At 37.0% G+C, this 13008-nt stretch overlaps 1 protein-coding gene across 1 annotated transcript in view; it reads left to right on the top strand.

The window, feature by feature from the left end:
- The window catches only part of Wdfy2 (WD repeat and FYVE domain containing 2), a 152723-nt gene that overhangs the window by 57451 nt on the left and 82264 nt on the right, over window positions 1–13008 (top strand). The window contains exon 2 of the mRNA XM_046454076.2: window positions 3038–3105. Coding sequence (XP_046310032.1) covers window positions 3038–3105 — 68 coding nt within the window. The remainder of the gene's footprint in view (window positions 1–3037; window positions 3106–13008) is intronic.

Here is a 13008-nt window from a genome sequence, read left to right as displayed (position 1 = left end):
GAACATTTCTCTCTCTCCCTATAGGACTCCTATATAGAACATCAGTATACTTAATGAAGTGTTAAAGGACCCTTAGGCTGTGTTTATTTTTCTTCATTGTTTTCCCTTCTTCTAGACTGATAATTTCAGGTGTCTTATCTTCAAGTTTGCTTATTCTTTCTTCTGCCTGCCCAAAACTGCTGGTGGACCTCTCTAGTGAATTTTTCATTTCGGTTATTGTATTTTTATAAAGCTTCTGTTTGATTCCCTTTTATAATTTCTAGCTATTGATTGATATTGCCTATATGTTCATACATCCTTAGCTCAGTTTCTTTTACTTCTTTGTCTATGGTTTCTGCAGCTCTGATTATATTTAGGACAGCTAATTTAAAGTCTTCATCTAGTAAGCCCAATGTTTGGGCCTCTTCATAAATGTTTTCTGTCAGTTTATTATGTTTTTCTGTGAATCGGCTGTACTTTGTATGCTCTGCAATTGTCTGTTGAAAATACACATTTTTAATATTATAATACAATAACTCTAGGAATCAGATTCACCCTTCTCTCCAGGGACTGCTGTTTTTGTTGAACGCCATAGCTGTTTAGTAACTTTTCTAAACTACTTTTGCCAAGATGGTATTCCTTGTTGTATGTGATCATGGAAGTCTCTGTTGTTATTGCTGTGGCCCTAATGAGGAAAAAGAAAGTTCCATCTCTTCAATTTCTTTTGAAAGACACTGCCCAGGAAGCCCTTTGGTTCTAGGGAGTTGAAATAATGAGGAGCCTGTGCTCTAGTCTAGATTTAACTTCCAGTTAAATCAAAATATATCTCCAAATTGTAGAGGATATGCTTCCTACCCTGCACCAGCAGGCTGCCCTACCAAGAAGAGCCACTATCTCCATTGCCTGCTGCCAGGGGCTGGGGCATGGGTGACTGCAACTATTAAATGCCAGTGTTCACTGAAATTTACCACTTTCTTTTTTATTTCACTTTCCAGGACACTTAACGTTTAAGTAGACATTAGAGTTCTGAAGTAGATGAATCTGCCAACTTAATGGGTATTCTTGCCAGTCTTTTTTTTTTAATATTTATTTTTTAGTTCTCAGCGGACACAACATCTTTGTTTGTATGTGGTGCTGAGGATTGAACCCGGGCCGCACGCATGCCAGGCGAGCGCGCTATCGCTTGAGCCACATCCCCAGCCCTCTTGCCAGTCTTAATAGTTGACTTGGTGGAGGCACTAGTTTATGACGTTTCTGCTCTTCCATATTCTGTGATGTCTTGTCTTTATTGATTCTTACTAAGACGATAGTACCAATATTATAGTGTCACGCTAATAACATATACTATAAGATTTTTTTTAAGAGTGGTATGTCTGAAATATTTGTTTGAGTAGGTTCAGAGTTACTTCTTACAAGGTAGTAACAATTATACTTGTCCACCTCACAAATTAGTGTGGTTGACCAAAAAGAATTTTGCATTTTGAGTTTTCCATGTCAATCTAATGTGTCCCTACATAGTACTATATCATAATTGAGGTTGTTCAGAGAAAATCATATTTCTTTATTGTGTCTATAGTTACTCTAGATTGTTTCTTGCTTCTGGTTTATAGGAGACTCACTGATTCGCTGGGGTGGGGGATATTTAATACAATTTGAAACTTAGTTCAATATGACGACTTCAGAAGTCTCATTAGGTAACAGCCAACTCTTTCTGAGATAAATGCTCAGTCTCTGCTTCTCACCCTGGGATGGTGTGGGCTAAGGTGTATAGCCTGTATGTTCTCCTGGCATTGGGACGCTGTTTCCCTTGGTTTGATATGTTCACTATTTCCTCTGGACTCTGGAATAATGTCCCTTGGTCTTCAGTTGTGTTTGCCTTACTGGCATATGCTGATGATGTCATGACTGGTGTAACTTATTGCTGAGCCTTTCTAGTTGGTTAGAACCTGGTGGTACTCCCTAGTCTCTCTTCATTTCTGGCTTTCTGAGCTCTCCTGGGTGCCTGGTTGCTGTCTGAACTGCTGACCTGGAACTTCATGCACCCTTTGCTCCAGTATCAGTCTGTTCCACAGTGGGCCCCCTGGTCGGCCACTGCCTTAGAAAATCTGAGTCTCAGACCTTACCATTGCTTGACCATGTTTGGAAAACTGTTCCTCAGGATAGGGCATCTCTTGCAAGTCTGTAGACTTACTGTGTAATCCTTCTGTTTGTGTCAGATGCTGTATATTATTCCATTTGATCTCTTTGCACTTTCTTCACTAGAAAAATCTAATGAGTCCCCCAGGAAGATGGATGCTCCCAGCAGACTAGGGCTGTTTTTGTTAGCTCTTTCCTCTCTGTAACCAAAACACCCAAAAAGAACAACTTAGAGGAGAAAAGGTTTATTTGAGGCTCATGGTTTCAGTAGTCTTAGTTCATAGATGGCCAATGACATGGCTCTGGGCCCAAGGTGAGGCAGCACATCATGGGGCAGAAGGCTGCTGAGCTCTTGGCAGGGGCAGGAGGCCAGAGAGAGAAGGGGCCAATGGGAGGGTGCATGCCCCAGTGACCCATCTCCTCCAGCTCCACACCACCTGCCTACAGTTGCCAAACTAGGATGGACTGATCAGGTTATAGCTCTTACAGTCCAGTCATTTCACCTCCAAGCATCCCTGCATTATCAGGAGCTTTAGTGGGGGACACCTCATTTTCAAACCATAGCAAGGGCAAAGGTCAGACCTTAGAAAAGTAAAACAGTGAAAATACTTTTCAAATGCTATCATGATTCATGATTAGACTTGTGTATATACATATATGAGGATGACATTTAAAGAGTCATGTAATTCTAAATGTACAGAAGCCTTAAATTTAAGGATTCTAGGGTGTTTTTTTTAGAGGTATTCGTAATGTCACCTAAGTGTGTGTGTACATATATGTATATAAAATGCAAAGTTAAGATACATATGTGTAGTCAAAATGTGAATATGTATATAATGTTAAGAAGTTTGCTTTCTGTGTATCACTATTTTCCTGTGACTAAAATACTGTGATTTCATGCACATATTTTCTTCTATTGTAGGACAGTTCGTGTCTGGTTAAAGAGAGACAGCGGGCAGTACTGGCCAAGCATATACCATGCAATGCCTTGTAAGTATCTGGGTCTCTGTCTTGAAAAAACAGACCTGTACCCCAACTCCCCTTTCTTTCCAGATTGCCTTCTCTGTGTTTTCTTTTTGAGTAGAAAAGATTGAATGTTGGAATCTCATTATAATGAAAAGTACCATATTAAATCATTTTAGATTTTCCAAAGTTCTCACTATGTAAAGTAAGAAAATTATTCTGAAATTGACTGTATATTCAGTTTCTGAATAAGATCAATGGAAGAAGGACTACAGCACATAGGCTCTCTGATGACAGCAGTCTCCCTCTTCTTGTCAACTTTTTGTTTCACTATTTTGTAAAATGTGTTCATTGACAATTCAAAATTTTATCCAGTGATTACATTTGTGAAGTAAATTTATCCTTGCATTATTGTTGTAGCATTTATTCAAATCCAGGATACTGAACATTGAACATTTAATTAATTCTCAAAAAATTTTTTAGGATTAAAACATTCTAATTAGAAATAGATCTAATTTCCTCAACAGCATATCAGAGAAATATGTCCTTGCACTTACTGACAAATAACCAGTTTTCCAGGGAGAGTTGTATGGTGAGGGAGAACACAGAAAGACAAGTGTCACAGGTTTTCCTTCTTACGTTGAATCTGGGTTTGGGTGGTAGGGAGACAACATGAAAGTAGCAGGGAGACTTTTAGAGACGAAGGGGATCAGGGAGAGGGGGCAGAGTGGTCAAGGGCAGGGAATAATCATCAAGGTATGTTATTTCCATGTCTGAGTATGTCACAGTGAAACCCATTATTCTGTATAATTAAAATGTATAATTTTTTTTATAAAAACGATGTGTTTCTTAGACCTACAAGTGAAGAAGAAATGGCTCCCCAAATTAAGAAATTTATTTTTAGTCTTATGTTTTATCTTTTTTTAAAAAAATATTTTAATTTAATTGCCATTCAAAGTTATGGTTACATTGGTCAGTCCTTTGAAGTGAAGTCCATTTAAAGAAAAGTGGATTGTTTTATTTATATATATATATATATATATATACACACACACACACACACACACACACACGTATATATATGTATATATATACACACACATATGTATATATATGTATATGACAGTGGATACATTACAATTCTTATTACACATATAGAGCACAATTTTTCATATCTCTGGTTGTATACATAGTATATTCACACCAATTCGTGTCTTTATACCTGTACTTTGGACAATGGTGTCCATCACATTCCATCATCTTTAATATCCCTATGCCCCCTCCCTTCCCCTCCAAACCCTCTGCCCTAGAATAGACAAACTCATGTTTTATCTTTTAAATGAATGAAGTGTGAGCATTCTATTCCATGTTTATTTTAATGTCATAATTATTTAAGTTCATTATCAATTGTGCTAAACATTTTCTTTATTCCCCTGCCTTAAATCTTAATTAAAAGCAGCAGAAAAACTCCCAGGTTTGTCTTTTGCTCATATATCCTCTGGCTTGCTGCACCTCACCCTTAATATAAGTATCCCAGTTTGAGAAATACATGCCACTATACACAACCAAAATAAATTCATGCTGAATTATAGATGTGATTAAGTTTATGCCTCTGGCTATAGAATAACAATTTTCTCTGTTTATGAACAAATGAATTATTAAGGATATAATGGTTTTCAGTGAGTTTTGAATTATCTTTGAGGCTTTGCATGACGTTAGAATTTTTAGCATATAGATGGTAACCACAAAGCTGAACCAAATATTCAACTTCCTTTTCTGTGAAGAATAAATTTCTTGGAATTCTTTTTTAAAATTTGTTCTTATTAGTTATACATGACAGTAGAATGTATTTTGGCATATTATACATATATGGAGTATAATTTCTCATTTTTCTAATTGTACATGATGTAGAATTACGTTGGTCATTTAATCACATATGCACTAGGATAGTAATGTCCAGTTCATTCAACTATTTTTCCTATTCCCATCCTCCCTCCCTTGCCTTCATTCTGCCTGGTCTAATCTAAAGTACACACACACACACACCCAGGAATATTACTCAGCCATAAAGAAGAATGAAATTATGGCATTTGCTGGTACATGGATGAAACTGGGGAATATCAGGCTAATGAAATAAGCCAATACCCCCCAAAACCAAAGGCCAAATGTTTTCTTTTATATTCAGATGCTAACTCACAATAGGTGGGGGGATAGGGAAGAATAGATGTACTTTGGATTAGACAAAGTGCAATTCTTAATATTATATTCTCCTTTTATCAGTTGCGCTTCTAGCACACACTATTTATTTATAGGCTCTAGGACCAACATTATAGGTCCCAAAGAAAGATGAGCAATAGCAATGATGAGGGTTCAGGAAAACAGGAAAGGAAGAGAATTCTTCAAAAAAATTTTTCCTGGTTTTTAAGTGTTATAACCATTTTTTTTCCTTGGGTATTGCTTTTGCTTCTTTATCAAACTTGATGTAATATTTAACTGGAAGAGGTGGGGTAATGCTGTAATCTAGCAAGTTGATGTTGGCCCCAGAGATGTAGCTTTCAACTTGTCAGCCAGAGAAGAGGCAGACATAGGTGATAGTTTGAAGACTTGGGAACCTCATGAAGGCACAGGGTCTTAAGCAATTGCTTATCCATCCCTTTCCCTACACATATTTTTATCACTCTGTAGTGTTCTCTCTCTTTTTCACTTTTGGTACTGAACCCAGGGGTGAACCCAGGGGTGCTCTACTACTGAATTACATCTCTAGCTCCAGCCTTTGTACAATTTTTAATTTTGAGACAGGGTGTCACTTAGTTGCCCAGATTGGCCTTGAACCTGTGATCCTTCTGCCTCACTCTTGATTCAGGAATTACAGGCACCTGTGCACCTGGGCTTTTCATGCTCTTTTTATTTGTCCATCTCTAAGAATACAGAGAAGCCTCTAGCTGCATTTTCACCATTAATTAGGCTGTGTGTAAGAATGACTGGCATAGGCACTCTATAAATACTTATGGAAGGATTGAGTCTAATAATAAAGATGATTTTCTCTGAGAATATTATCATCCATTTCCCTAATGATTAAACATGAGCTTTGAGAAACAGGGCCTTCTAATTATTAGCATATTTGTCTATGATTTTCTACTAAAGGGAGTAAAAATGTGACTATTCAAAGTGTTGTTTGTGGTCCAGCCTAATCAACATGACCTGAGAAATTAGTAGAACTGCACTATTGGTTTCTACCCTGGGGCTACTAAATCACAATCAGCACTTGAATAAGATCCTTTCATGATTTGAATGTACATTAACATTTGAGAAGCTTATCTTGTTACATCATAACCAATATATATATATATATATATATATATATATATATATATATATATATATATATATATATTTAAATGAACACATGAAAGCCTCATGGGTATATAATGGTAATTTATAAATATGTAGCTATATGTGTATATGTTAGTAGTCCCTCAGACGTTTACTGCATAACCAGTATAGAGGGACACAGATTAGATGCCAGGATTTGTAGATGAACATGGTCAAAATGACTTCTGTAATTTTTCATTGTTGGATGGTTTTTACTACTGTGTACAGATATAAGTAAAAAGGTGATATTCTTCACAATTGCTCAGAAATTACTTATTTTCCTAGGAATTGTGTGCATTCAGATGACATAGTAACTAACTTCTGGGCAAGAATTTAAACTTTGTTTAACTTGAAAATGGCAGTCTTATTGCATAAGAAAAGAAACTATGTTTTGATCAGAGAACCTGAAATAAAGATTTGAGTTTCCAAAGGATTGCTTTGCAGTCTTTTCTGTTGAAAGGTTTTTTTGTTAAGAGGTTATTCAGTATTATGCTTAAGCAATGTGGTTAGTTACAAATTATGTGGTATTAATTACAAAATAAGTGAAAAGGAAATGGAATAAATCTAGAGGCTATAAAATGGACACCAGAGGCAGATATGACCATGTTGTACATTTATAGTAGTGCATGATAAGTAGTATTCCAAACACAGGAGAAAACATTCTACACATTTAAAATATGGCTTGTTTATTTTGTTAGCTAAAATACATTTTAAATAGAGTATTTTTCATGTTCTGGGCAGGAGAAGAGATGTTTGGTAGCTTTGAGAAGAAGTTTAATGAAGGAAAGGAGCAGGAGGCATTGAATGTGAAGGAATGAGTAGTGAAGGCTACTCATAATGAGTGGATGATGGGAGTCAGCCTGAAAGGACTTTGACAAGGTTGAGTGACCTTGGGGGAGTGGCAGGAGAAAGATGAAGTGCAGAGGGATGCCTCAGGGTAAAACTCTAGCACTGCTGTGGGGTTGTCTCCATGATCTCTTCTGAGCTGCTGCTCCTTCCTGGGGAGGGGAGGAAGGAAGGAAACCTGAGAAACCGGACTTGCCTGGCTGAAGCTGTTTGCCCCTGGCCAGTCTGGTTTTCCCAGGAATTTAGCAGTTGGACCTGGGCAATGCTAGTCTTAGGGCAGACAGGTCCTGTGAACTGGGAACATATAAGCCCAAGAGCTGTGAGACTTTTTGTACCTAGAGAAACTGATTTTCAGAAAAGGAAGGATGAACTCGGGAGGGAGGACCCTCTGACCTCTGAGGGTGGGAAAGCCCAAGCAGTGATTCCTGAAGGTTTTCTTCTTTATCTTCCTAAACTTCACCCCCATTCCTGGCTGGGTTTCTGCCTTTAAGAGAGAGCCACCTCCTGCTGGGTATGCCCATTTGTGTTTAAGCTGGCACAAGTGAGTTTCCCTTGGTTGTAGCTACAAGTATTTGACTAAGCCCAGCCCTAATTGTACAGACCTCCTAATTCCCATCTGTTAAGTTTTTCCTGGGTCTCTGATCTTTCAGTAGGAAGGACTTGCCATGGGTCCTGTTGGTGCCACTGGGGTGTTGAGCTGTACATAGTCTGGGAAAAGTAAGGGCATGTAAAGAAGAAAGGCAGAAAGTAATATTTTGCCCTCTTTCATTTGTTTGAACAGTTCACCAAACAAATGTTAAACTTTTCCTCCATAACGTGACCTATACCATGGCTATAGTGATTAAATATGGCAGCTTGTTCCTTTGTATTCCTTACAATGTCATGGGGAAGCAGACATTAAATGAGTACCAGCCCTGGTTAGTGATGAAGGTGATGACAGGGAAAGAGGCATGTTAAGGACATGGTCACAAAGATTCCTTGAAGGAGGCCCATTTGAACCCTGATCTCTTTAGAGATATATTTGTTTGTTTGTTTGTTGATTGATTGATGGTGCTGGGGATTAAAAAGGACCCAGAGCCTTGTGCTTGCAAAGCACACACACTACCACTCCCAGCACCTCTGTAGAGAGAATTTGGGATAACTGTTGACTTGTTTTATAGTTTCCTATAAGCTAGCTAATTTTATGGATGAATGAGAAATCCAGGCTTTTCCTTATCAAATATTCTTTCAAAATATCCTTTTGGTGTACCCATGTAGTAGCTGCTAATTGCCTATGATAATATCATCTTACAATCAGCCCACCTGGGCCCCTGCCTGAGCTTGTCAAATGGAGAGGGACCTTCCTCTGGGTGCAGTGTTAAGATTTCAGATGCAGCCATAAATGTGATTATTTGTTCTAGGCTTCTTATAGATAGAATTTCAACCACCACATTTGCATCACACTACAGAGAAAAAGCATGTGAAAAAGCACAGGCGTTCCAATTTTCATGGTTGAGATCTTTTAGATTTACTTTACCAACTAGGATTGCAGCTCCTGGTCAGACAAAGAAGAGGCAGGGAGGAATCTGAGGTACAAGCCAGGGTGGCAGGTGGTGGAGGCTGTTCTTATTCTATCAGAGGATTGGGTATCATCTGTGGGCCTTAATTACCAACTTCTCCCCTGGGTATGGATAATAGGTAAAATCACCTTTGTTGCCAAATATGTAGTGAATAGGAGGCTGTTAGGGGTAAAAGCCTTGGTCTGGGGCATGTTGGACAATTGGAAAACCTCTGTGGGTTCTGTTATTTCCAGATAAGGCAGATAAAATTTACTTGACTCCTAAGCTTTTATGCATTTGCCCCCAAAGCAAATCAGAAGACCTTTTTTCAAAGGTAGTTGCAAATGAATAGGTGCACCAAACATAGTCATGAGGTGTCATGTTTTGGCATTTGTCCAGATCTCTGCTTTGGTCTGGAGGGATGGCATCTGTCCAGTCTGAAGTTGTGATTGGGCCCCTCAGTTTTCACACAAGTGTGGCCACCTTAACCTTGAGTTTTCACCGGAGGTGAACACATCATTTTGAATCATCCGCTTCCCAGTTTTTATCCAAAGCCTGGGAGAGAATGGCTGTGGCAGATAGTGTGAATGTCCACCTAACTTCTGCGTGTTCCCAATCAAGTTAGCATTAGCTTGCTGCAGACTGCCTTTGTTCATTGCATCTCACCTCAACGGACAGGTACAGCCACATGAAATGTGTGTGTATTTTTTTTGTTTATTTTTTCTTCTATAATCATGACTTTTTGTTTATTTCTGTTGTTTGGTTTTGTCATATCTGGTTATTTAAAGTGATTTCAAATTCTTTGTGAAATGAGGTAAGGAGTATAATAAATGAATTATATTAGTTAAGATGATTAAGTGAAACTTGAACATGATGAAGTCCATGGTTTATATTAAATTCACTCCAGTCCAAGTGTACTGCTTTAGATTGGAACATTTAAAATAGCTTGTAGGTTAGAACCTGTGCCTAGGTGGAACACTGGAATTTTTTTTTCTACCATTTTGCTGAGTCACTTTGGGCAAGTTCTTTATGTTTGTGCTGCCTTGAGCCCAACAACAGATAAACAGTTCATTTTCTTTATTCTCAAATAACTGTTTGCACAATACTTTTCAAGGCCTGTTGTTTAATCGTATATACTATCATTATTATTAACCCAGAGTTATTCAGAAAAATTGGCTATTTCCTGAGGTTGTAGCTGGGTTGGTTTCCTTTTTCCATTTGTTGGGACTGTAATGTTAAGGTGACAGATGACTTGAAATTGAAGATTTGAAAAATGAAGTTGATTAATATGTTCACATGCTTTTATATATTATATCTGGAATTAAAATGAATTATTTTGTACATACATTTTAAATGTTAATTTTCCCATTAGAGAAGAAAACTTTTATTTTTTTATTTCTATTTTTTTTGGTTCTAATTAATTATACATGACAATAGAATGCATTTTGACACATCATACATACATAAATGGAATATCACTTCTCATTCTTCTGGTTGTACACATATGCACATAGGGTCATAATGGGATGAAAACTTTTGATAATTCTGGATGTGGGAGGTGGTTCCTGTCATTGTTCAACTTTCCCCTCCTTGCCTATCTCTTCTGTTGTGCTGATTTAGTATTTAAAGTTATAAATGTAGCAGTTCTGTTTTTATAAGGTAATTATTGTTTTGGTGACTTTTAAACATCATTAACTCAATTCAAAGTTCCATGGAAGACTGGGGAATCTGTATATGATTGGGAAATGCCTATCGTACTGTTTCAGTTTGTACTTTATTTCAAATAACTCCTTGGTTCCTGGTGGTTGTGAAGTATATTGCTGCATTTATTAGTTTCTTTTTCATAGGGTATATTATGGAACCATTTGCAAACAATTTATATGTGTAAAATTGCATTTTTTAAAACAGTGAGGTAGTGATTAATTCTGTATTTACTAAAAACAAAAGGTACCCAAGAAACTTGCTTTTTAATGGAAATGAAGGAAAACAGATTATCCAAAGTAAAAATATGAGATTAATAATCTGAGTAAGTACAGCATTTATTTAACATACTTTTGTTTGATATTGATCTGGCAGAGCATTATAAAGTGTACTGTAGTTAGATCACTTTATTGTGACTTAAAACTTGCTGGGAGAAAAAGCAACCATTTCTTTTTTAAAAATTTGTTCTTATTAGATATATGACAGTAGAGTGTATTTTGACATATTATACATACATGGAGTGTAACTTCCCATTCTTTTGGTTGTACATGATGTGAAGTTTCACTAGTTGTGCATTCATATATGAACACAGGAAAGTTATGCTGATTCATTCTACTGTCTTTTCTATTCCCATTCCCCCTCCCTTCCCTTCATATCCCTTTTTCTAATCCAGTGAACTTCTTTCTCCTCACTTATTCATGATGACTTTGTTGATATTACTCAGACTAGATCCAAAAAAAAAGGTCAATTTTGGTAGAGTGCATAAAATGTTTGACTTAAATGAAAAATACTTTTTAGTACTAGACCATCAAATTCCTCAATATAAGTATGCTTAATGAAATAAAACATGAGTAGGGTATTGCACATCTAATAAACATTGTGCTAGGACAAATAAGGCTGGATAAAATACTGTCTGTGAATCCAGCCTTTGCTTTGTTTGGGGTGTGTTACTCATTCGAGGTTCAACTGATCCCCTTATTGTGGGATCCTGACATTTAACTTCATCAAGATGCCTTTAATGCTTGAAGTTTTATTCACGGAAGTACCATTGTTTATTTAGTTTTAAAGTTCCAACCAGAACATCTCTGAAGATTAGTGTATCCTGCCAAATAATACCTTTAGCATTGTAAAGCAGACAGTGTGATTGAAATCCAGGACTTAATCTTCCATGAAACTTGTGTTTATTCAAGCAAAGTTCAACTGGTCAGCAAAGGACAAGAATAAATTAGTTATACAATGAAAGAATTAGTGGTATAAACAATAGAAATTAGGAAACTTTTTCCCAGTTATTTTGAAAATACCTCCTCTCAACTACATTTATTTATTTATTTGTGTATTTAGAGAGAGAGACAGAGAGAGAGAGAATTTTTTAATATTTATTTTGTAGCTTTCGGCAGACACAACATCTTTGTTCGTATGTGGTGCTGAGGATCGAACCCGGGCCGCATGCATGCCAGGCGAGCGCGCTACCGCTTGAGCCACATCCCCAGCCCTACATTTTTTTTTTTTTTTTTTTAAAGCAAGCGTAATGGCTTTTTCTTATGCCAATTGTGGGATAACAATATTAGAAACACAAGTCACTTTTTCTCCAATCCATTTCATTATTGACTTGTCGATGTTGGTCTCTTGAGTCTTTTATGTCTAGGGTTCTTGTCTCTTGAGGATTTTCCTCCTTCAAATTATGTGAGCATTAATATAATCACCTATACTGGAGCTTCTCTTTGTTTTAGTTTTCCCTGAACTTAAAGCTGAATGCATGGCTTACATTACAAAGATTTCATTTTAAAACTTACTCAAATGTTACCAAAGTGTTTAAAGGTGAGACTATGATAGGCCATGAAAGTCCTGATACTAATAGAAGAGAATAAGAGGTCCCAGTACACACAGACCTGTACACATTGCTTTCTTTCTTTCTTTTTATAATATTTTTAGTTTTAGACGGACACAATACCTTTATTTATTTTTATATGATTCTGAGGACCAAATCCAGTGCCTTACGCATGGCAAGAGCTATACTACTGAACTACAACCCTAGCCCTTTCTTTTTCTTTTTTTTTTTTTAATACCTTTTGTTATCTTGCTTCCTAAAATTTTGCCAGACACTCCCTTTGGTTATTTCAGACCAAAACAGAAAAGGTCGATGGCAAATCTTTTTCAGATGTGTGGAAAATTAATTCTATACTATTTTCTTGAGAAATTGTGACCATTTCCACCCCTACTACATGTTTTTATAAAACTGTTTGGGGGGGGGAGCGGGGAGTAGGAAGCAAAACCAGTGGCAAGTCCTTGAATTTCAGTTATTTGGTTAATGCAGGAGAAGTCAGGCCATCTGCATATGACATGGTATACCTGGGAGGCGTTAACAGATGGGATCACCCCATAGAGCTTACTTGGTATGCTTATCCTCACTGGGAAAGTTAAAAATGCCATGGAAGGAATGAGTATATCTTCTGGATTGTGTCATGTTGTATTT

Source organism: Marmota monax, unplaced genomic scaffold, assembly GCF_021218885.2.
Source record: "Marmota monax isolate L192 unplaced genomic scaffold, Marmota_monax_Labrador192_F-V1.1 WCK01_AAM20220418_F8-fsc00011, whole genome shotgun sequence".
Lineage (NCBI taxonomy): Eukaryota > Metazoa > Chordata > Mammalia > Rodentia > Sciuridae > Marmota > Marmota monax.
This window is presented reverse-complemented; position numbering and strand designations above follow the sequence as displayed.